The 24,183-nt window shown below is 59.4% G+C and overlaps 2 protein-coding genes across 6 annotated transcripts in view; one reads left to right on the forward strand and one right to left on the reverse strand.

Annotated features, from left to right (window-relative positions):
* Positions 1 to 1,040, reverse strand: part of MPRIP (myosin phosphatase Rho interacting protein) — an 80,980-nt gene extending 79,940 nt beyond the window's left edge. For all 4 annotated transcript variants that reach the window (XM_086473287.1, XM_086473288.1, XM_086473291.1 and 1 more), the window contains exon 1: positions 921 to 1,040. In XM_086473287.1, coding sequence (XP_086329413.1) covers positions 921 to 1,040 — 120 coding nt within the window. The remainder of the gene's footprint in view (positions 1 to 920) is intronic.
* Positions 1,041 to 13,333: 12,293 nt separating this feature from the next.
* Positions 13,334 to 17,255, forward strand: TNFRSF13B (TNF receptor superfamily member 13B). 2 transcript variants are annotated; one of them, XM_009955610.1, is made up of 4 exons: positions 13,334 to 13,472; positions 14,565 to 14,681; positions 15,314 to 15,538; positions 16,981 to 17,255. In XM_009955610.1, exons 1-4 carry the CDS (start codon positions 13,334 to 13,336, stop codon positions 17,253 to 17,255), a joined length of 756 nt encoding a protein of 251 aa, XP_009953912.1. The 2 variants fall into 2 exon arrangements, with proteins under 2 accessions (XP_009953912.1, XP_086329383.1); XM_086473257.1 differs by having other exon boundaries at positions 14,565 to 14,679; positions 15,333 to 15,538.
* Positions 17,256 to 24,183: the final 6,928 nt, after the last annotated feature.

The raw sequence follows: 24,183 nt of genomic DNA on the forward strand, positions 1-24,183 counted from the left end.
GGGTCACCTTCCTGACCCCCCCAGGGAAAGCGGGGGGCTGTAGGGGGGGCGGGGGCACGTCTGGCATGTCCAGGAGGGGATGTTTTGTACGCAGCCGAGTTTTTCCCAGAACTTTTGGGATCTTCCGATGGAGCCCAGAGGATACCTCCCACCTGCTGCCATGCACCCCGAGATGGGCTAGGAGCACCCCAAGCGCAGGCGCTGGTCCCCAAACGACCTCAGGAAAGGGGTGAGGCCCCAGAGGAGGAGGCACTGGGGTGGCCTAAGGGCACCCGGGGGGGATGCTGGGTGCCCCGTGGGACACTTGGGTATCCGTGGGGTCAGCAGGTACCCATGGGATCCCTGGACACCCCACGGAACGACAGAGCACCCATGGGGCTCCTGAACACCCCACTGGGATTCACGGATACCCGTGGGTCCCTGTGCTATCCGTGGGGTCAGCAGGCACCCCATGGGACCCCACACCACTGCTGACAGCCCCCGCTAGCCATGGGAGCAGCAGGCACCCACGGGGCCCTACGACATCTGTGTGACCAGCAGGCACCCCACGGGACCCTTGGACACCCCATGGGAATCTGTGCTCACCATGGGGCCAGCAGGCACCCATGGGACCCTGTGCTACCCGTGGGACCCTATACTACCCACAGGATCCCAGGTTACTCATGGGGCCACGCGTGGCACCCTACGCTACCCAGTGCGCCCCGAGGTTCCCGTGGGGCCATCAGGCACCCATGGGGCTCTACACCACCCATGGGACCCCGGGGCCAGCAGATACCCCACAGGGACTCAGGGCGCCGTGGGGCCGGACGCGTGTAGGCGGGGAGAGGGCGGGGCCCCGGGGCGTATTTTAGGGGGAAAAACAGTGGGGTTGGGGAGGGGGGGGGGGGGGGGGGTGTGTTGGATGGGGGAAAGGCTCCCACCTGGTTGAGATCCTCGTCGTTGAGCAGGTGGGATTCGCGGGGCTTGAAGCAGTTCTGGCACTTGCTCTTGTTGAAGATGTTGGCCTGGAACTTCCTGCAGGGGTTGTCCTTGGCGGCCATGGCGCGCCCCGCGCCCGCTGCGCGCCCGCTCAGCGCCCCGCGGAGCGCCCGCCCGCCGCCGCGCCCATCGCCGCCCCGCGCCCGCCCTCACCGCGGGCCGCGGCCTCCGCCTGGCGCCTGCGGAGCGCGGCGGGGAGGAGGGGGGGGGGGGGAAGCGTCAAAACAACAAACCCCCAAACCCCGATAAATTAAAAAAAAAAACCCAAACCAAAAACAAACAAAAAAAAAAGAGAGATAAAACGGGGTCGGGAGCAAACTGCCCGGCGGCGGCGGCGCTGCGGCTCAGCGGGGGCGCATGGCCGGGCGGCGCGGCGGAGCGCGCAAGGGCCGCGGTGCCCCCGCCCTGCAGGGCTGGGCTGGGCGGTGCCCGGCGGCGCGGAGGGGTGCGGGGTGGTGCGGAGCGGGTCCCCGCTGGCTCCGGCCCGGCGGTGGGTGCCCGGCGGTGGGTGCCCGGCGCTGCGGCCGCCGCTGACCGACTGCGCCGCCCGCAAAGTTTCCAGCGCCGCGGAGCCAGGCGGAAAAGGAGGCGGGGCCGCGGCGCGGGACGGACGTCCCCGCCTGCCAATGGGGGCGGGTATCCGCCGCTAACAATGGGCCTCGCTGGCCAATGGGATGCAAGGAGAGGGGGAGGGCGTGGCGGGGCCGCCCCGCCCTCGGCCGTGGGGGAGGGGCGGTGTTGCTGACAGCTGGGGGCGGGCTCGGCTCGGCTCGGCTCGGCACGGCTCGGCCCCCGCGGGGGGAGTTGCGTGGGCCCCCCCCCCGCACCCTGCTCTGCTGCGCAGCCTTGCCGTGCACGGCCCCCCCTCACCGTGCACAGGGCCCCCCCCCCCCCGCACCGCGGTCTGACCCCCCCCCCGCACCCCTTGAACTGACACCCCCCCCCCCGCACTGCCCCTCCCGCGTTGTACACCAGACCCCTCGTCTTGCACGGCCCCCCTGCACCACGCACAGACACCACCCCCCCCCCCCCATGCATGAACCCCCTGCACCCCAGCACACAGCCCCCCTGCACCATGCACAGCCCCCCCCCAGGCCACCCAGCAGCGGGGACACACGGTGCAACGTGTGGCGTTTGCACCCCCACAGCCCCCCACACACACACACCCCGGCAGAGGGGGGTGTCCCCCGGTGCAGCCCCCCCCTCCCCCGAGGGGGCGGCCCACCCCACAGCCCCCGAGCTGGAGCCTGGGGTGCCAAACCCCTGCGCTGCCCCCGTTAACCCTGACCCTGTCCCCAGCCTCGGGCACAGCCCTGAACCTGGTTCAGGTTGGCACACGGGGGGGGGGGGTTCATCACCCACTTGGACACCCAAATTCGGCGGGGCGGGTGGCAATGCAGCCTTGTGTCCCTCCTGCAGCTGCGCCGTTCGAGGTATTGGGGACCCACGGGGACCAAGCAGGGACAGGGGTGAGTGCCACCGCCCCAGGGCTGATGGGGAACTCCTGTTTGTCCAGCACACTTTGGTCCGGTGGAAACCAGCAGCACCAGCACGTAAATACTCCTGAGCAGGTGATAAGGACTGTGTGCAAGGGCGTGGGTTTGGCCTCCTGGCTCTGCCCCTGGGGGTGGCTGAGGGACCGACCTGTGACACACACCGGATCTGGTTTTACTCTCCCAGCCCTCATTCTGAACAGAGAAGGGCCAGAGCAGGGACCTCCGCGCCTGTGGAGCATCACCAGGGCAGGAGAGACCTGGGAACACCAGCCCTGGAGGAGAGGAACGGGGCAAGCGTGCCAAGCGACACCTCCAAAATGCACCCCAGCCCAGCACGTCCCACCACGCTCGGATGCCGCGGTGGCACACTGTGTCTCCCGCTCACCCCAATGATCCCCCGCTGGCATGGGACGGGGCCCTGCTCTAAGGAACAGCCACACGGATGGATCTTCCCACGTTTGACCAAGAAAAACCCGTCGGAGAAGAGGTGGTGGCGCGGTCCCCTCGCGCCCGGCACTGCCCCGCCGTTTGATGTGGGGCCCAGCCTCGACGGCCTCGCCGCGCCGGCTCCGTGCTGTCATCCTGGAGTAAATAAAGACCAGCACAATTGCCTGCTTGTTTATTAATTTTCGCTTCATCAAAGGCTGCTTTAATCATCTCTCTCCCTCCTGCCATTGCCACTCGCAGCACGCACCGTGCTGTGGGTTAGGATGGGATGGGGGAGCTGTGGGGCTGACCCCGCTCCCCCACCAGTGGCACCGCTGCAGCCTCACCCAGCCCCACACTGGCTTCCCTGCGTGGCCCCGAGTCCAAGCGATGCTCCCAGAAGGGACATGCAGGCTGAGGGGTGGCCACCAGCCCCCTACGCATCACTGGTTTGGGTGGATTTGCTTGCCTTTCCCTTGATCCTAACGTGGTAAAAGCAGCACAGCCCTTCCCCAGGGAGGGAAGATTTTTCCCTCTGAGATTTACAGACCCTGACGCCCTCGCCATGGGTTCAGGGTTCACCTGGCACATGACTGCAGAACTCCTGCTTTTCAGAGAAGGGAAGGACAATTTTCCCAACCAGCTCTTCTTCCCTCCCTCCATCCCCGATGTTGTTGGATTATTCCCCACCACATCCCTCGGTGAGGACCCCAGAGCATCCCACAGGTCCCAGAGATGCCCAGCATTTTTCTTCCATCAAACAGCCCCTCTGCAACTCCCTAGACACCTCTACCTGCCGTCCTCGTGGTCCCCAGCTCTTCGCCACCTCCTCGGGGCTCCCCACGAGCTGGCAGAGGCACAGCACCCATGGCCAACGTGAGCTCCCCTGCACACAGCTCCCCGAGCGAGGTCGGGATGACCAGGGCACCGCGACTCTGAAAGGGCTTAGGGTGGGGAGCTGGGGGAGAGGGGGACAAGTGTGACTGGTGCGTGTCCCCTCATTGATGAGCACAGAGACGGGGCAGGGACCCCAGAGGCTGGGGGGGTCCCCTCCAAGAACGAAGGGGCTGCTCTTCCCCCAACAAAAGGGCACAGCGCTGGCACAGAGCATGGATCAGGGGCCAGGGCTGGCGTCTCCCACGCCGAGGGCTGTGCCTGTCCCAATACGTGGCCGAGCTGCACCGTGGCTCGAGGCCACGACCTGGCGCCATGCACGGCCCCACCGGAGCCGGCAGCACCTCGCGGGAAGCTGCTGGTGCCGGGGCTGGCTCCAACCTCTCCAAAAATCCAGCCGAACGGGACGAGCCTCTTGGCAAACCTGTCGGGCCGCATTCAGCCGCGCCAGAGCCGGCGTCCGCGTGCCGCCGGCCGCCCGTGTGCCGCGTTCGACGTGTGCAGCCGGCGGAGCCGCCGAAAACTCGCTGCCGATGAGTCTCCCTGCGCGCCCCAGGCCCTGGCACAGCCGTGGCACGGAGGTCCCCCATGTGTGCCGCAGAAGAGGGTGTCCCACCCTGCTGTCCCCCCATCGCCCCTGCTGCGGGGACACATCCAGGGCAGCCGTGTGTAGCAGGTCTCTTCAGCCCAGAGCCAGTCTGGAGCAGTTTTCTCAAACGAGGGCAATTAAAGTAATGGGAAAATGGAAAGTATTCGTCAGGGAGCTGCGGTGGCAGAGGGGGAAGGCGCTGCGGTGAGTCAGCGATCCAAACCGAAGCCCCAGCGCCAGGTAAACAAGCTGCAAACCAGGAGGTGTTAGTCACCGGCTCTGGTTGCACCGGCCCCAGGCTGGGAAGGGCATCGGTGAAACCGTCCTGCTCCGGGAAAGGGTTCGGCAGCACCAAACCCACCGGTGCGAAAAGAGCAGCAGCCGCTCCCCATCGTGGCGTGGAGGTCCTGCCAGGACCATCCGTGGCCTCTGCCCACGAGGACATCACCGGGATGGGGACGTGGTACGTGTGGCCGTTCGAAGCTGCGATGCGGCACGTTTTCCGGCGGGGCTGGGCGTCTGCCGGGGCAGGAGCAGGGCGGCTGGGTGCTCCTGCCAGGTGGCCATCGCTCCCCGCAGGACCTTGGGCAAGTCATTTAATCTCTCTGTGCCGCCACCTCGGTGTCATTACGGTGGAGCCAGACGGTTGGATGCCCAGGGGAGAGGGCAGGATTCATGGTTTAAAGCCAGCCAGCCCTGGGATCCCCACTGGATTGGGACCGAGCGGTGCCTGCAAGGGCTCCCCTCCTCCTGCCCTGCACCGAGCCAAGTCCCAGACGTGGGGGGCTGGATGTGGCCCCTCAAACCACCCAGACTGGCTGTGTGGTGCTCCAGAGCCCCCAGCCCAGCTCTGCCTGGCAGGGGAGTCACTGGTTGGGGGAGGCTTGGATGCCCTTCAAGCCACACTGCTTCTAATAGGGGTGAAACCCACAGGTTGGAAATCTGTATGGGGGCAAAAAACACCCTCATGGATGGAGGGAAAGCCCCTCGGGCTGCCCCAGGTCTCTGTGCTATGCCCCACCTGTGCCAAACTTTCCCATTGGGAAAAATAAAAGGACCCAAATTATCCACTGGAGGAAACCCACAGCACTCAACTGCAGCCCAGAGAGGAGGATGCAACTTCCAGAGGGCTGGAAAAGACCACGAGGATGGTCCAGCGTGTGCACACAGACACACACACGCAGAGAGGCTTGAGCTTGTCCCAGAAGCCGCAGTAAATCATATCCCACCAAGCAGAGATTTCCTCTTGTCCAGAAATGCCAAATGCCTGCACGTTCATACCCTTCTCCTAAAATTGGGCCAACGGTTAATTACGCTCCCGGTCTCGTTATCGGTGACCAGGTTCCATGGCTGCTTCCTGCCACCGGACCTCGCTGTGCTTTAGCAGGGAAAATCCAGCTCTTTTGTTCCCACATGTGCCCCCCTGTCTTTAGGCTGGGCCCTGCCTGTTCGGCGGGGCAGAGCAGATCCCTCACCAACTCCCCTCTCACCGTGAGCCTCAGCATCCCCAATAAAAATATCGTCCCGTGGAAAGTCGGGTCCCTCCAGCTTCCTTCATCGCTAGCCCCCTTGGCCACCGCCCCTGACCTGCCAGCGGCAGCCGTCGGATGTCTGCTCTGCTGACTCCATATAATGCAAGTTTTACAAATGAAAATGTCACACGGCTGTAAATTAAATACTTTGGAGAAACCCATTATAATGCAGCAACACAATTAGCTTTATCAGCCGGCCCAGAGTCATGCCAAAAACCAAAGCCGACTCACTTGACAGGAGCTGCCATCCATGAAACCAAGCTAACGACCTTAATTATATTTTTAGCTTCTAATTTTTGGCTGACACTATCCCCAATTACCCAGCCCATAATTTGCCCAGGGACTGCGATCAGCCTACCTGGTCTGTAATTCCCAGGGTCAGCCCTTTTATCCCTTTTAAATATTAGACTCCCACTGGCTGCCCTCCAGCCCTCTGGAATTTCCCCAGGGGGTTTAGTGTTAAAAATTAACAGCAGAGCTCCTCAGCAGCCTGCAAGCCCCTTCCTGCCAGTGTCCTGCCAGAAACACCTCGTCCAGCGACGTCGGAGGTGGGGACGGGGAGTTGTTCCCACCAGGTTAAAAACGCCGCGTTATCCGATTAGCTGCTCTGGCCACGGGTTGTCCTTTGACTCATCTCCCTTATCTGCCACCCACGCTTTACACCTCAGCGCGCAGCCCCGGTGCTGAAGCCTCCTTTCCCTGCCCCTTCGCTATTTATAGGGTTTTATCCTCGCTTCTGTGCCAGCCCTCGGCCAAGCCGGGTCTTTTCCCATCCGGCTGTCCTTGCTCTCCAGTTGGCTACTGGGTTTGGGGAGCTGGCCCTGAACACAGCCTGGTTTTTTTTGGTAACGCTTTCCTCTCCTGATCTGTGCCGGGTTTTGGCAAGGGGGCTCTTGCAGCATCGCCCTCGACGATGCACATGGGCATCTCTGGAGCCTGGCTCACCCCAGGGCTCGCCCGCAGCCCCCCTGGTGCAGCCGCTGCGAGGGGACAGACCCTGTGGCACAGGGGGGATGCCGCAGCGCCCAGACACCTCCGGGTGCTGAGCATCCTTGGGATGATGCCCTGCTGCAGCCCCGGGGGGTGGTGGTGGGATGGGACCGTGGTGCAAAGGGAGGAATGGAGCAGCTCGGGGTGTACAGGGGCACCTGAACCCCACCTTGTACAAGGGGCTGGTGCAAACGGAGGTGCTGGGGTCCAGGAGCGGGCAAGGAGCCAACCAGGCTGCTGGGGGGGGCAACACCTTCCTTGGCACAGAGACCCTGGCCTGGTTGGGTGAAGGTAGGGTTGGGGTGGCGGGTTGGAGGATGTCCAGGCTGCAAAGAGCACCCAGCACCCAGCGGGGAGCCAGGCTGGGCAAGCCAAGGGTGCCATCTCCTGGGGAGAGACCCAAACAGCCAGGAGCACGGCCGGGGCCCAGCGTGGCATCCAGGAGCAGGATGGACACCCTTGGGATGCAGGAGTGGGGAGCTGGAGCTGCCCCCCACCCAGGCTGCACCCCAGCTCTGCGGTCCTCCAGCCTGCACCATCGCTGCCCTCGGCTCCATGCAGGCAGGGCGAGCAGCCAGGGCTGCTGGAGACGTGGCCACCAGCACGCCGTGGTGGCTCTTCCCAGATGGCCGTGGCGGGGCCGTGGCTCTGCAGCTGCATGCGGGTGCGTGTCCTGCGCAGACACCCGCCGTGCTGCCACGGACCCGGCCGTGCATCTGCCCACACCGAAAAACGGGGCAGCGGCGGCTGTTGGGCACCGGCAACGCCGCGGCTGTGGTCACTTAGCAGCTCTGTGCCCTGCCACGGGGAATCGGTGGCTTTGGCAGGACGGGAGGACAACCAGGCAGTGCCCAGGGGGTGGGCGCCTCCTGACCCCAGCTCATCCGAGAGCACGCGTCCGCAGGGAATCGGGGGGAAAGAAATGAGTCCTCAGCAACCGTGCTCAGAGCCATCTGTGCTCAGCCCAGCCTCGCAGTTGCCAGTTTCGACCCAAAATGACTCCTCTTCCCCTTCCCCCCCGCCGCAGCCCCTTTTTTCAGGTCCCAAAGGGAGCACGTGTGCAAGCAAATGTCTTGGCCAAGGCCCAGCCCTGCCCAAGCACAGGGGCTGCAAAAGGCTGTGGAGGGGCTGGGGTGGGGGGAATATACCCCCCAAAAATCTGCTCAAAGGGAAGGTGAGACATCCCTCAAAAATTCTTGGGGGGATATACCCACACTGTCTGCCTGTTACCTGCAGCTCTCCTTGCAGCAATGCTGCTGGGACAAAAGTCTAGAGGAAAAAAAAGATTTTATTGTCAGGATGAAACTGGGCTCTACCACCCCAAATTGACTGTGGCACCTCTGGAGCCACATGCAGCTGGGCCCTGAAGGGTGCAAAATGATGCAGGGGGGATGCAGAGGGGATGCTGAGCCAGACAGAGCGATGCAGAGGGATACACTGGGAAGCTGCACGGGGAACTGCCGACCGGTGATCTCCCACCAGTGGCACACAGAAAAGGAAGGTTTAACCAACCCCGAACGGGGTGCTGGAGGCTGCTGCCCGATCCCTGCCTGTGTCCCAGAGCCCAGGGACGGCCCCAGGCAGGGGGATGGCAGCTCACGGGGGAGACCATGTTTGGAGGTGCTTAAGAGCCACACATCATCCTCGGTGGCTGTGGGAGGGGAGTGATGCCACTGGGGCCACACAGGGTCAGGCTGCTGGGGCGCATGGCCGAGGAGAAGAAGCCCTGGTCATGGCACACACCGAAAATTTTGAAGACAAAAGTCACACAGCCTGATCTCTGCTCAGCGAGGAGGGACAAACCGCCCCCAAGTGCTTCTCACTTCCCTCTCGAGGGCACACCAGGGTGGAAACTGCAAGTCTCCCGCTGCTATTTAGAGAGGCAGGCAGGTTTCCCCTGCAAAACCCCGAGAGCTGGAGGGCAGGGCTGGGGCTCTCGCTCCAGGGCCACGCTCCACCACGCTCAAGCAGCTCAAGCAATGCCGAAATCATGATTTCCTTTGCTGTCGCCTTCAGCTCTGCAGGCAAACGGGCCGCGGGCTCTGCCGTCTGCCCGGGGCACAGCGCTAGCGGGAACAAGTTGGCACACGGACGGCCACCGCCTGCGGGCAGTCAAAGGTGCATTTTCCCCCCCAAAACCTTACAGGATGCAACCCCCACTCCCAGCCGTGCCTCTGCCTTCCTGCCTCCTCCCAGGACCCTCCACAGGTCTTCCCAAGTGGGAGTCTCAAGCCCAGCAATGAGCCCATCCTTTGCACCAGAGGCGCGTGGGCAGCATCGGTGCTGCAGTGTCCCCGTGGCCATCGTGCGTGTCCTCGCTCCAAGCCCCGTGGTCCATCGGATGGTCCCAACGCTGGTTCCCTCCCTCCCGCAGGAGCTGGGACGTGATGGGCCACATCCAGCCACTGCGGGGCCCAGCAGCCACGAGCTCTCTGCTTTGGGCTTTGTTCCCTGGGAGCAGGTTCAGCTTCCAATGTCCCTGCAAGGGACACAGAGCGTCACACCCTGCAAGCGGCCTTTTGGCTCTCTCAGTTGCAGATCACCATGGTAAGCACGAAGCTGGAGTTTTTGAACTGAACGGAAAAAACCTGACGCTGCCCCGCTGATGTTTATAGAAAGTAACAGGTATTGCTTCTTCCTTCCCCCTTCAGCTGCTTCTGCAGAAAGGTCCCACCGGGCTGAGCTGAGTCACTGTCCCGCCATGCTCCCAGCACCCTTCACCCCTCCCCATGGCACAGCCCTGCCCAGCACCTCTGCAGGAAAGGGGGAGAAATCTCCAGAAATGAATGCACTGCCAGTGGAAAAGGCGGGGGGGGAGGGGGTGGTGGGGGTGGTGGGACGACGACCAGTAACGGCACAGTCTGGCTTTGCCTTCGCTGGACATTCCCTGTGGAGCGTGGCATCACCGGCCAGATCTACCCTGGGGTATGTTGCTGGTTGGAGGCACCAGGTCACAGCCTGCTCCCTCCTGCGCCGGCTGAGCGAGGGCAGACCCTCTCAGCACCACGGTGGGGTCTGAACCCCACCTCTGAGGCAGCCCTGGGGGTGCTGCCGGGCTGCTCCTTCGCGGGTTTGCTGACCAAGCCCGTTCCACTCGCGGGGTGAGGTGAGATCTAAAAATAAATACACAGCTAGACTCTTGAAGGCTGGCAGCAGCGCAGAGGTAGCTCGCTCTGCGAAAACCAAGCCGTGTTATTAACATTCCGTGCACCTCCAGTGCCAGCAGTGAGGGCAGTGCCAAGCCCTGGGCCCACCTGGGACCTCATTGCCCACGGTGCAGCCTTCCTGCAGCCCTCCTGCCCCTGAGACATGGATGCAGTAGAGAAAAGCAGCGTTTAAAGCATCTTATTGGCGCCCACGAGGTGCTCTACATGCCGGGAGCAGGAGACAGGCATGGGCTGACCATCCTGCAGAGAGGGAAAAGGCGGGTGCGCAGAGCGATGCTCGGTCCCGGCTGGAGGCAGGCGAGGGCGGCTGGACCTCGGGGCCGTGTGGCATCAGCGGGACGTTACCAATGGGGCTCTGCTGGCCGTGACACAGAGCCCTGGTGAAGGGGACGTGCTCCTCTCCACCTGCAGCCCCGTGGCAGCGGCATCCCCTGTGGCTGCACGGCCTCTTGCTCTGACATAGCTGCTCCTTCTCGGCAAAGCCTGGGAAAGCAATAACCCACAGGGTTGCCCGCCGGCTCTCCTGACTCAGGGCAGCTGCTCCTCTACGGAGCAAAGCCCCATTCTCTGCAGAAGAGAGCGGCCCGCTGCAGCCAGGCAATGCAAGGGCAAGTGCCACAGGGCCCCCGCCCCTTCAAGCCCCTCTGCAACGTGGCCCAGGACACCCCTCCTTGCACCCGGTGACACACTGCCCCAGAGGGTGCCGCCCTCCCTGGCCCCCCGTGCCCCCTCGGAGAGCCAATGCAATGTGCTGTGTGTGCGGCCGATTTGCATCGAAGGGATAAGGGGAAACCCCAGGAAACACATGGCCCAGGCATTAATCAAATCGATTTCTAATAATAAACCCCCCGAGCAAGGCGAGGGCTCGGGGCTGGAGCTCGCGGCGCAATGGCAGGAGCCCAAGGGGACTAGATGCTGCGGGAGAGTCAAACGTGAGTTACCCCACAGAGGGGCTGCGTGGGGAGATGGGGGTGAGGGGCTTGTCCGTGCCAAGGCTCGGGGCCACGGTGACATTGCCAGATTGCTGGCAGGGAGCAGAGGGGCTCGCCGGACACCCGCTGGAGGAGCAGAGCCACCCCACTGGGCTTCCACTCTGCTCAAGATGGTCAGTGCTGCAGGGCTGGAGGTGAAATGGTGGCTTAAAGCTTTGGACGAGGGGTCCGTAGGGGAGTTTGGGGTGCTGGTCCCTGGTGGGCGCAGAGGGGGAGACGCACCCAGCTCTGCTGGAAAATGTGGGGCTGCCAAGCCTGGCTGCACCCTGCTGGGAGCACCACGTGTACCTCCGGGCTCCCCGGGGAGGGGAGCTCAGCCATCGGGCAGGATTTTTCCTAGACGGGGCCAAACATCTGGCTTGGACCCATCCTCACAGTAGAGCAGCAGTGGGGAAGGAGCTGCCCAGCCTGCAGCCCCCCCCCTGGCTTAGACACAGCCCCAAATCTCTGTTTCCCATCAGTTATCCCATGGGAGACCCCCCACCGTAGCTCAAGGACGGCCAGGCTCATCGCTGTCCCCAGGGCTCACCGCCGTGCCCAGGGCTCGCCGCCATCCCCAGGACTCACTGCCACCCCCAGGGCTCATCGCTGTCCGGGGGGGCGGCTTCTCTTTCTTCTCTTTGGGTACAAAATATCTTCAAAGAGCATCTGAGGAGAGCGCTGGCCTGAGCCTTGCTCTGCCCTGGGGAATATCTTCAGTCAGCTCAATAGAAAGTCATTATTTAATTCCATAGCAACGTTAATTGAACAACCACGACTGTGAGGCCAGCATCCCTGTGCAGAGTGGATCCATCGCTGGGAACGGGAGGGTTTTACACGTGCTGCCCCAGGCAGGAGCCAGTTCAGAGGAGGAAGCCCGTCCTCGGCCCCGCTGCGGGCAACGGCAGGACAGACGGACACGCTAAGTGCCCAACTGCTGCACGCTCCCAAGTGCTAGAGAGAGGCAAGGAGAGCTCCCCATCCGAGTGCAGGGGCTTTTCTCTGGAAAAATCAAAGCCCGGCTTCGCAGAGGCAGCGGTGCAGCCTTCGGGCCCGCGGAGGCCAGCGCCGCGCCGCCGCCTCGGGGAGTTTTCAGCCTTTTGGGCCCCATCGGCAGCGGCATCATCCACCCCGGCAGGAAACAGCTGCGGCTGCCCGGTGCGGCTCCGCAGGGGGATGTGGTTGCCCGCGAGCCCTCTCGGTCATTTCCATCGCGGCTGCCCCCGTGCCGGGTTAGGGCTTCCTGCAGTTGCTCGGTCGCGCTCGCTGCAGAACCTGTGTGGGGCACGGCATGTCATGCCACGCCACGCCACGCCACGCCATGCCACGCCACGCCACACCACGCCAGCAGGTACTGGTGTGGGTCAGCAGGGGCACGGCTGGGTACTGAGACCATCACTCGGATCGTCTCCAGGGCCAAATCCTGCAGCGGGACAGGTGAGACTGCAGAGACGGGCACCAATATTTCAGCTGCTAATACATAAATACTCATTAGCAGGCTAATTCTTAGCATTGTAAGTTGTTGGTTAGATTTTTGTGCCGCTGAGGGCTGCTGCCGGTGCCTCGCTCCTGTACCTTTGGCGTCACATCCAGCCCACGCAGGCACAGGGCACACCGTGGCAGAGGAGGATGGGACGAAGGCCTCCTCGTGGGGACAAGAGCGTGTCCACCTCCAGCCATCCCAGCTGGCGCTGGTTAAACCAGTGCTTAAAGCTCTCACAGAGAGATGTCCCTCCTCCTGCTGCTCGGGGGAGTTTTACACCTCAAAACCAGGTTTCATTATGATGCCAGAACACCAAAGGGAGAGGTCAGAAGTTACACACAAGATGGCACAAACCACCCAGATGTCACAGATGAATTCAGAAGTTTCCAGAACTAAAAATTGTTCCAGAAGACGTTGCCAGTGGTCAGTCTGGTCGTGTTTCTGTTATTTCCAGAAAAGCCTGTAAAGACGGGAGCAGTTCCCACTGCTCTTAGTCCTGCAGGCAGAAGCGTGCAGCCCCAGACCCTCGGAGCGCAGCACAGGGCCACCTACAAGCCAGGGTGGCCTCCGTGCCTGTCCCCTGGGACTGGCACAGGACATGTTCACGTAGGGTGGTAATTTGGAGAGCTTGCTGAGCCTGAAGCAGATTTTGCTGTTCTGCTCTTGCCCAAGCCTAGGACCAGAGAGGGCCGGGGCACAGCCGGGTGTCCCCCTGCGAGGGGTCCCACCCCCAGCAAAGGGACGAGGTGGCTTCAGGGCAGCCCCGTGGTGGCCATCCCATCCCTACTTGCCTTTCATTCTGCAGCCATGGCTGGGACGCATGTTGGGTGGGATGCCATGAACAACTGCACCGATCAGCAGTACTGGGACACCCTCGTCTGCCAGTGCATCCCCTGCAGCCTCGTCTGCGGCCAGCCCACCGTGAGGAGGTGTGCTGCCCTGTGCGGTGAGTGCCGGGCGGCCGGTCACGGGCACCGCGGGGCCATTGCCTGCAGAACCGTCCTTGGACCGAGCAGGCAGCGATGGGGCAAAGCTGGGAGGGGGGGGATCAGGCCCTGGGATGAACCTCAGGGCAGGCACCGAGGCAGTTCAGTTTAACAGCGCTCGGAGCCAAGGACGCTGGGGAACTCGACAGCTTCCCAGCGATGGGCTGGGTCTGGCAACAGCTCAGCACAGACCAGGATCAAGCTGTCCGCATCTCTGTACCGCTCCTTTCCACGGCCGCAGGGAGCCTGCCCAGGGCTGCGCCGACACTCTTCTCCCCCATCGGTGACACCCCACTCTCCAAAGGCAGTGCCTCGAGATACGGCAGGTTCCGGTGATGTGGATAAGGATAAACTGAAGCTGTGGGTTTGCAAGGCTGTGCCGCGAGCCCTGTGCTGGGGCAGGCACTGAGGTGCAGTGACAACAGCTTGGGGAGGAGGAAGAGACCGATGGCCCTTGCACCCAAACCCTGTACACAACCCTGTGCATGGCCCCGTCCCTCCCCAGCGAGCCACGGTCTAGGACTGCTGCACCCTGTCCTCGGGCACGGAGGACCCAGCCCTTGGCTGTGGCTCTGTGCAGTGACAAGTCCCATCTCCCTCGGTGAGGAGATGCCACCCCCAGGGTCCTGAGGCAGTGCTCAGGCAGGTTTTGGTGTGTCCTGAAAAGCCATGCAAGCTCTAAGAGCAGCAACCAGGAGCTCCCTGCCGCAGGTGGGTACAGGTACACGCAGGCTGCACACGCCTGGCTGCGTCCCGTCCCCTCCCTGCGCAGCTGGCAGCAGATGCCTTTCCCCAGTATTCATCACACGGCCAAACACCGCCGCAAATCCCATGGATCTGTCACCTTGCCAGCCCTGGAGAGGTTGTCAACACTTCACGTCAGCGTGCAGGTCTCGCCCTGCACCCGTTGCAGCTGCAACCTTGTTCAGAGCGGCCGCGGGCTCATCCTTGCATGAACCCAGGTGCCAGGGGCGGTGGGATGGCAGCGGTTTGGGAAACGAGGGAGGAGGATGTGCTTAGGACCCCGTGTTTGTCTCCCTCCCCTCCCGCAGAGTCCATGGACTGCAACAGGAGAGCCGGCTTCTACTACGACGAGCTCCTGAAAAAATGCATCAACTGCACCACGATCTGCGGGCAGCACCCGAAGCAATGCGCCCCGTCCTGCGAAGGTAAGGCTGCGTGCGAGGGCAGGCGGAGCGGGGATGTGGGGCAGGACCCTCCAGGGCTGGGCTGGAAGAGGAGCCAGGTTCACAGGACTTGAAGCTGGGAAAAGGGCAGCAAACCCCGGGGGAGGTTGTGTGTTTGTGCGCTGCCGTTTCACTCGGACTGGGGAAAAGCGAAGCGGGGCGCCTGCCTCTCTCCCGTTTTCCCCGTCATACAACCCCATCACACAGTGCGTTTCCCCGTTTGCATGCTGTTTTACAGACCTCTCCTGCGGCTCTCCCAGCCAGGGGCAGGCTCGGCAGTCAAGCTTCCCACCTTGCTGAGCCGCCTCCAGCCCTTGGGGAGGAGGAGCGGGGTGGGGACGGGTTATTTTCCGTGAAATCTGCAAATCCGACATTGGGGTTGACATAATTACTGGGGAAAGGTGAGAACGGGGGGTGGGAAGGGATCTCCTCTGCCTCTCCACGGAAGAGAAACGCAAGCGAGCAGGGGCGCGGTGTACCTGCCGTCAAATTCTTTCCAAGCAGAGCGCACCAGCGCCACGAGCGACACCCTTCCCCTATCAAAAAGTCGATAGCGCAAAGAGGGTTTCTACCCGAGGTGTTTCTAAGCACACCCATCTCTGCCTGGCCCACAGCGGGTGCCTTGGTGGCCACCCCTGCTCCGCCTGCGGCCGTGCTGGAGCAGAAGGCGTGCGCCGAGCAGGAGCCGTGGCTGGTGGTGTACCTGCTGCTGGCGCTCTGCCTCTGCGCCCTCATCTGCTCCCTGCTCCTGGGCTGGACCCACCTGCGGAGGAAGGGAGAGGTGGTCTCCTGCCAAGCCAGCGCTGGGACCTGCCACCGCAGGGAGGATTCCTCCAAAGGTGAGTGCTGGCTGCACTGGGGGGGACTGGGAGAGGATGGAGAGCTTGTGGTGGACAGGATCCTACGTACTGCTGGAGGGGGCAGAAAGCAGAGCCGTCACCGGGGCAGGGAGGAAAAGCAAAGGCAGTGATGTGCAACGCGGTTCGGTCTGAGCCTGGAAGAGGAGCAGGACAGGACCCCTGTGCCCCAATTCTCCACCGTGACCCCCTCCCCAGTCACTCCCTCACAAAGTCACAGGCACAGCTTCCCACCGCCACCCAGGGGCTGGACCTGCACCATCAACCAGCAACTCTCCAGTCTCCATCCAGAGGCCGAGGGGCAGCTGAGCTGTGGGGAGGAGGGGTTGCAAAAAGCCAACCCTCTTCCAAAACGAACCACCTGCCCAGGGAAGACCCAGGGCTTTCGCGGCGATTGCAGCAATTTGGGCTGCTTTGGGGCAAACTGCTGCCTGGCAAGAGCCCTGGTAACACCGGCCACTCGCTCCTTCAAACAGGCGAATGATGCAGCTGCCTCCGCTGAATTATTTTGCAGCATCGAATGCTGAAGTTTTAGCCCTGGAACCAGAGGGGCTGCACAAGTCTTCACGTTAGGGAGAAAAGACAGGGAAAGGACAACAGCAAGTGAACATAGAAAAGATGTTTTTATTCTCCCTCCTCCTCTGCCTTTAAAAATAAAAAGGTCTGTCTACCTATTTCTGTACACACATACATGTTTACACACGTACACCTCCAAGCCAGTCATGCTGGATGTCAAAAATCACAGAAAAAGCCCACGAGCCGCCGTGTGGCTGGGAGTCACTCTCCAGCAGAACTGTAATTCAAGTCATCCCTATCTGCTGTGGTTGAAGGACACGGTGACATTGAACAGTCACTTTTAAGGGAGGCTGCCAGGCTCAGAGAGGTTTACTGTGTGCTTTTTAATGCCTCTAATCTAACCTTGCTTATCAGAGCTCAGGCGACAGAGCAGAGCCCTTCGACAGGTAGCGTCCAGCCCGCAGAGTGTCGTGGGTCCCTTGAAGCGGCCGCGGGCAGGCAGCCTGCCACGCTGCGCTGGCCGGAGCCCTCGCTCCTCGCACAGCGCTGCACCATCGCGTTCGTACGTGCTACAAAAGCAGCGTCGAATGAAAGAACAATTTATGTGTAACGTTATCAATTTTACAACTGCTTTAGTGCTAAACCTCCAGCCTTCCTGTTCAAGGCACTTTCCAATTCCCCCCGCTCGGATCTCACCTCCCAGGGCGGCAGGACTGGGCATGAGCATGTAGGTGAGGCATCACATACAACGCTCAGTGCCGTGGGCTTTATCGAAGTGGTCGGAGGTGGATGTCATCTCCAGTTCCAGGACCAGCTCTTTATAGGCTCTACTGCAGCACTGCAAAGCCTGTTGTGGGTAAAAGGTGCTCCTCAAAACCCTTAAGCTAACGGACATAGTTTATTTGCAGATCGTCTGGTGGAAGCGGGCAGCGTTGGTGATGGATCCACTGGCTGCAAGGTCCCAGAGCCGGTGGAAACCTGTGGCTTCTGCTTCCCTAGCCATGGCTCCGCTGTACAAGAGACCAAATCATGCCACAGCACCTCCCATCACACCTGGGAAAGAGCTGCTCCCTCTCACACCGGGATATGCAGCACGGGAAGCGCCGGGGCCATTCCCGGCCCTGACGATGGCCACTTCAAAATCATATGTTCTCCCTCACAAGAGAAGACACCCATGGTGTGACCACAGCGAATGTTCCTGCATAGGATCAGAAAGGAGGAATGCTCCCTCTGCCCCCAAAACAAAGCTGCTTCACCCTCCGTTTCCAGTGACTGTAACAGCTTCTACCAGGACCAGCGGCCCCGGCACAGTCTTTGCCCAAGGGCTGCGGGCTCCAGGCAGGGCTGTTGGCTTCCACTCAGGAAATTCTCGTTATTCTTGTGCACTCCCCGTGACAGAAGCTGCTCCCCATTCAGCAGTGTCTGCATCCTCCGACTCGACCTCTGCGGGCTCCTCCGGGCACCCCAGTCGTTGGGAGCGATGTCTCAGTGGGGCTTTTCATCCTGGTTCCACCATCAGCGTCACTTTGTCTCTGCAACGGGTGTCAATGCAGAGCCAGGACCAGACTGTGGTGTTCACCGGTCCCCATGGGGAGTACACCTTTCCCTGCTTGAAAACTCTACCGTGCCACACAGCAGAGCTGTAAACATCTCAAACGGGGACTCAGACCCGAGAAGTTACTCATGGAAGGTATAAGGGCCACTGAATGCCACTGCCACACTCTCACGAGTGGCACATTTTCTGACTTTTTCTTTACAGGATAGAATATTTGGTAAGACACAACGTGGAAAGCTCCACTGCCAGCTTTCAACACTGCTTGGGAGGGGAGGACAGGTCACGGGTGATGTCCTTGGGACACGACACGATGCCGTCCGGGAGGAACTAGGACAGGCACCAAAATCCCCGATGGAATTTGGTTTAAATGTGAAAACTCATCCAAGGCTGAGAACTTTCTAAAAGACTGGATTTACGTACTTCTGGTCTGGGTTACTCAAAATAGCTGGTAAAAGCGATGAACCAGCTACAGATACAGCTGCTTGGAGGGAAGATTTTTATCTGACCTGGCTTTGAAAGCTACTGTGGAAAAATATGGGTTTCAACACGTAACTTGAAGTTCTCATTTTCACTAAAGAATGTAGGAATTTTTTGCTTTTACTTCTGGTAGGAGCTCATCCCCTCCACTTTCTCAAACTAGAGCTTCAAACTTGGAAGAATAAATATGAGTCAATACATGCACAGACTCGTGCTGGGGAAGTAGATAGCTGGAGAAAGCATGAGCAGATAGTTATAACAGACTCTGTCCCCTCCATATTATATATGTCTTTAAAACTCAACGTTTTCATATCACTAAAGAAGGCACCACCCGGAGGGTGACCATGACAGAGCCAGTGCCACGAGTGATGTCCAGGCAGAGAGCAGAAAGGCGTTAGGACCACATGAAACCTGTTAGAACTAGAAAGTGTAAGAGATGGTTTAAGGTGAGGACTAAGAGCCCACACGTCGGTCCAACAGCTGGCACGTGGGGCAAAGTTTTGCTGTCTTGAATTGCCCCAGGAACGAACCTGGCAATTCTCTGCCCCGTTGTCCTTGCATACGGCCTTCCGTCTTGTCCCTCCGTCTCGTCCCTCCGTTTAGCAAAGTTCTCATCCCGTGGTAGCACCAGGGATGAGTTTTGTATTGTGCTACGTTTGCATCCGAGGGGAGAAAATAAGCCTTTTCAAAAGAGCAATCTCGTTTTACTCAGATGGGTCTCCTAAACACGATGGGTGAGCCCTGAAGGCCACCACCCCACGGTGCGAGGGGGAGATCAAGGGCTTACCCACGTGCACGGAGAACAAAATGCAGACCCCAGCCACGAGCGAGCCGCTGGCAGGGTACAGCGACAGGGGCAGCCCCCGCTGGCTGCGCCTCCCCCAGACCTCCACCCGCTGAGCCTCTCACACCCCTTCTCAGCACCCACAGCCCGTGGGCCTCCCACCCTTCCTCGGCCTCCTGCACTCTCACCCTCCGTAGCTCCTCTACCTCTCAGCCTGGAGAATCTCTTGGCCTCACGCTCCCTCCTGGCATCTCCTCTCACAGAGCCACCCCTCCCCAGGGCTTCCAGCTCCATAGCATCATCTTCCAGTGCCTGAGCTTCCCTCATTTCCCTCCTGTGGAATCTGCTCCAACGGCCTCTGGTCTCAGGGCATCAGTTCCCGTGGTGTCTGCTCCTGTGGCCTCCTGCCCCCCGGCCTCAGTTCCCACTGTCCCAAACATCACGGCCCCAAATACTACGGCATCACTAGCATCCCTCTAATCCTCCTAAGGTCTTTCAGCCCCAGAAGCCACCTTGGCCTACACGCACGCTCAGCCTCAACTCTTCCTCAGCCTCCCACCCATTTCTGGTCTCAACCCTTGCTCAACCTCAACTGTTCCTTCGACTCCCACCCACGTTTAGCCTCCATCCTTCCCAAGCATTGAATCTTCCTCAGCCTCCCAACCCCTTTGGATCTCCCACCCCCATTTTGTCTTCCCACCCCTGCTGAGCCTCAACTTCTCTTTGGCCTGCATCTTTGCGTAGACTAATCTCTACTTCAGCTTCCCCCAGTCGCTCCGTTTCCATTCCAGCTCCACCTTACTCTTTCCTGCCCTCCCAGTATCTTTTAGCCTCAGCTCTCACTCTGCCTTTCGTCTCCTACACCCTTTAGTCCCCCCAAGACTCTCCACTTGCGTTCTTGTTCAGCCTCCGCTCCTGCTCATCCTCACCCTCCTCTTCTGCCTCCCTCAGCCCTTTGTCCTGCCCCTGTTCTCTGTGAGCCGCCTCTTCGAGCTCCCCCTCGCAAAGCCTCTTGGCCTCTCCTCGCCCACCATTCCTGCTCCCTCTACGGCCTCCCACACCATTATGTCCTTCACTCTCACTGGCCCTCCCACTCGTGCCTGTCCTCCCCACCAACTTGACCTCCACTCAGGCTGGGCCTCGACCTCCCCAGCACCAAAAGCGCTGCCTCTCCTCCTCTTCTTGGTTTCCCCTCCCCACAGCCTCCCCCTCAGCCTCTGCAGGGTGAAGGGGTTTTGCCCTTACCCCGGGGCAGCACCAGCACATCCCCTCTGGCATCAGGGGTGGGAAAGCCCCCAGCCCCGTGCCCACCCCGCTCTGCCCAAGCGCTTCCCAGCAAGGACAGGGGCTCCAGGAGAAGGGAAGAAGGGAAACCCTCAGAAGCAGACATGGTGCCTCGTCACACCGCCCCTTCCCAGCACGGAGCTCCTGCGGGCAGCACTGGGGACGTTCGGCTCTGCAAGTGTCACCCACGGGAACCCCCAGCCACGCTACTTGTGCAAGGAGATTCAGAACCTTATTTAAAAATAGGACAGAAATAAAACATGTGCCATCAGTTTTGCAATTACGGCATCTCTTGAGCATCAAGAGGCATCAATTATTCAAACAAGAAAGCTTTTAGGAAAGCATTTACACCAGCTAGCACCAAAGCTCATCCTGCTCGATGCTGGCAACCAGCAGCTCCTGCTCCAGCTGGCCCAGGCAGAGCCTGTCTTGGGCTGGGGCTGCCACTCCTGTCACAGAAATTGGGGAAAACGCCCATCAAAAGTCAAGTCCTTCCCTCCAGCCCTGAGAGGCAAGAGGGGAGCATTCCTCACCCTCACAGAAGTGCTCTCCCCTCCTTCAGGGGACGCAACTACTGTCATCAGCATGTAAAAGGACAGGTAACATGGAGCAACCTGAACAAAGCAGCAGTGAGAATAACACACAGGGTCCCAGCTACAACCCTTGGATGCTGGAGAACCAAGAGGAACCATGGATTTGGTATCACATTTGCAGCCACTGGCCAACAGCTCTGACGGAGCATACCTGGAGACACCGCTTGGAATATTAGAGGGACAGTGTAAGTATGGGAACAAGCAGTTACAGCCGGGATGAGTTAAACTACGTGGAATTAAGGGCTCTGATTTTGAGCAAGAGCACCCACCTGGGGGCTTAACCACTGCTCAGATTTCTGCTTTTGCTCACGTTTTCATTAGGCACCAGCATCAAGTAAAGCTTTATCTCTAGTCGAGTGGCTGAGGGACAAAAAATATTATACCTAAAGCCACTTTCTGGCTATTTTTGTGCTCCATGTAGAGCCGTTCATTGCTGGTAGATAACAATATATGCTCCACCATGAGCCTGCATCACCACACCAGCCTTTGTTTTCAGTCATTTCTGCAGATTCTTCCTCCCAACAGCCCGAGCTGTGCCGACACAAAACCGTACTCTCAAAACAAACAAGTCAAACCCAAACTGCTCCCCGAATGGAAGCGGGGCAGCAGCTGAAGCCCCGCAGTCAGCCCTCACGGCAGAGGCAGCCTTCCACTCCCCCAGCCCTTCGTCAGCGTCCTGCCTCAGAGCAAGGCGTTTCGTGGTCGGCGTCTTCCCGAAGGCGACGTTGAGAGAGTTCTGCACAGAGAGACCTCCCGGTTGGGCAGGGAATAAAGCCCGTGTGCGAGCTGCTTCTGAAGAGCTGAAGGGTAGGAGAAGGCTGCGTTTGAGAAAAAGCATCGCGAGGGGTAGCGCTGCTCGTACGACAGCGGCTGATCTTCCATTTTTATAGGAGGAGGGAAAAGGCGCTCTCCTCCTTTAGCAACCTGTGCTGATTTACTGGTGCTGGAAATAGAAACGTGCCCGGTAGGATTCCGGGAGAAACACGGGGGGGGAAGAAAAGAACAAGAGCTTTTAACACACCAGGAATTCTGCTTTTGAAACCAGCCACAGAAATCTTCCCCTGAACACCACCCGCGCCGCTGCAGTTGCCCAGAGCACAGCTCTCTCCCTCAGCCTCAGACAGGCGGGGCTGGGCGGGGGGGAGGGAAGGAAATTAAGGCTGATTTACATGGCTGGCCTCGTCCCTAACCAATTTATTTCTAAAGGATTAACAAAGCAGACTGCATTAGCTCTGGTGGCCAAGCGCGTGCTAGTGGAAAACAGAATTCATTTGTTCAGGCTCCAGCATCCAGAAAAGCAGCCAAAGGCTCGGACCCGGGCGGCACAAAGCGGAGGCATCTGCCGCGCGGTGGCACTCCTCCTCCTCCTCCTCCTCCTCCAGCAACAGGACAAGGTGGGGACGCCAACTGCAGCAGCCCTGGGAATACTGAAAGGCTGATGCTTGTCTTCCTCCGCAAGCTTGCTGCATTATTAAAGGGTAGCAGAAAGCGTCGTTAAGCATCTGCACGATACCGTGCCGGATTCGGGGAAGGAGGGGGCCTCCCCCCCCCCCCCTTCCTGCGGGTGCGCCGTTCATCTGCATTTCTCCAGCCATTTTTCATTCGTGACAAGAACGCTCAAGGTTCAATCTTGCAGCACCCAATTACGATTGAGAATGATTTCAAGCGCGACGAGAGGGAAAGGCGGGTTACAAAAACCAGACTACGCTATCGCTTCTGCAGCGATCGGGCTGCCTAGGTAACCCCCACACCGTACGGCGCGTTTTCTGGGTCCGATTTGGTATTCAAGGTGCTTCAATTAGTTGCCCCTTCTTCCTTCCCTGTTGCAAGCATCTCTCGGATGTACAAAACTGCCTTGTGCTCTTCCAGTTTGCGTACAAATCAAATGCAATTCCGCTGCCCTTTTGTTCAGCTGCTCTTGCAAGATGCTCATTGCAAAACCAAACCAACCTGCTTCCCTCATTTTCCACTTATTTCTTCTGTTCATCAGACGGCTTTCCACCTCTGTCTCAGGTTAGACACCTGTAACTCATTTCTAGAGCACAGCATCGAAGGGGTGAGGCCCATCCATGTTTTTAGGAGCGCTGGTGAAGTCAAATCACAGCTGCCTGGATACGTAAGCGGAGCTTAATGACCTTTTTGGCGTGGCTCCGACACCGATTCACGCAGCGCCTAACCCTCACACGGTCCGTAAGGAAGGGAGAACAAAGCTGTTTCTGCTCATTCAGGCTCTGTTCTGAGCGGCTTCTCTCTCGGGCTGCGATTCAATCCACAGCCCAGCCTCCCGAGAGCGAGCCACAGCACACGAGCGGCTACTGCTGGTACCTCGACAAGCCAACGCTGCGATGGCGAGGGGGAAAAGCAGCGAAACCGCGTCGGTGACAAAGCGAGAGCCAAGGGCCGCAAGCTACGGGCACCCCTGCGGAGGCCGTGAGGAGGAGAGGAGTACGTGAGGAGTTAATCCATGTGGGAGGATACAAGGAACCAGTACCAGCCTACAGGAAAATGTGTTGTTTACTCAAAAACCGAGGGCACTGCAGAAGTGCTCAATAGCAGCAGATCTCTCGCTCGATGCTGCCCCCAGCAGCAGCCGTTTCTAACAGATGGTACATTTTTCAACACCGAGGTTCTTTCAAGTGTCACAGATACGCCTTTGGAAGGCAGCAGGGGAAAAAAAAAAAACCAACCAAACCAAAACCAGCAACAACAAAACAAGCAATTTTGAGAAATTCAAACTTATTCACAAGAGTTTAAAAAAAGAACCAAGACCACTCTTACAGTATAAACACGCCAATTCATTCATTTTTACTGATGGTTGCATTTATGAATTTCATTCTCGTGAAAAAAGGGAATAAAAGGAAACAAATTAAGAAAATAGCTATTTATAGAAAACGAAACAAAAAAGGGCTCAAACAGAAAAGAATCTGTGCTGATGCTTTTGATGAGCAGTCCGATGGCATTGAACATTACCTGTGCAAGCAGGCATGCTTGAAAACCTGTCTTAGTACTGTCGCTTCAGTTCCACAATCCAGGATTTCTTTTATGGTTGTCGGAAAAAAAAGAGCCTAATAGTTTCATACTGTATTTATTTAATAACTAAAATTCACAAATAAAAAGATACTTGCAAAGTCCTTTAGTTGCGTCATCCCCTCCTCCGCCACTCTACTGCTTTCAGACCCATATGCATAAAAAATGGGCTTGGATTTTTAATTGTAACTGTTATATGATTGGTCGTTGGAGCTGAAGCACCAAATGGAGAAGATGCTTTATGGAGATGAGGGTATAACCCCTTGCCTTCCCACACACATTTTGGAGGAACGTAGGAGATGTACCAGTGCCCGGACTCCTCTGCTCCCATTTCCCCCACCCAGAGCATTCCTTTCATTTTATATTTCCTCTGTTAAGTGACTGACTGTAG

Source organism: Leptosomus discolor, chromosome 14 (assembly GCF_034619465.1).
Source record: "Leptosomus discolor isolate bLepDis1 chromosome 14, bLepDis1.hap2, whole genome shotgun sequence".
Classification (NCBI taxonomy): domain Eukaryota; kingdom Metazoa; phylum Chordata; class Aves; order Leptosomiformes; family Leptosomidae; genus Leptosomus; species Leptosomus discolor.

Excerpts from the sequence above, each read along its gene's own strand:
- TNFRSF13B (XM_009955610.1), top strand. The coding sequence starts at position 13,334 with ATGGCTGGGACGCATGTTGGGTGGGATGCCATGAACAACTGCACCGAT. Across the intron at positions 13,473-14,564 it reads GAGGTGTGCTGCCCTGTGCG|AGTCCATGGACTGCAACAGG; the intron begins GTGAGTGCCGGG and ends CCCCTCCCGCAG. Across the intron at positions 14,682-15,313 it reads ATGCGCCCCGTCCTGCGAAG|CGGGTGCCTTGGTGGCCACC; the intron begins GTAAGGCTGCGT and ends CCTGGCCCACAG.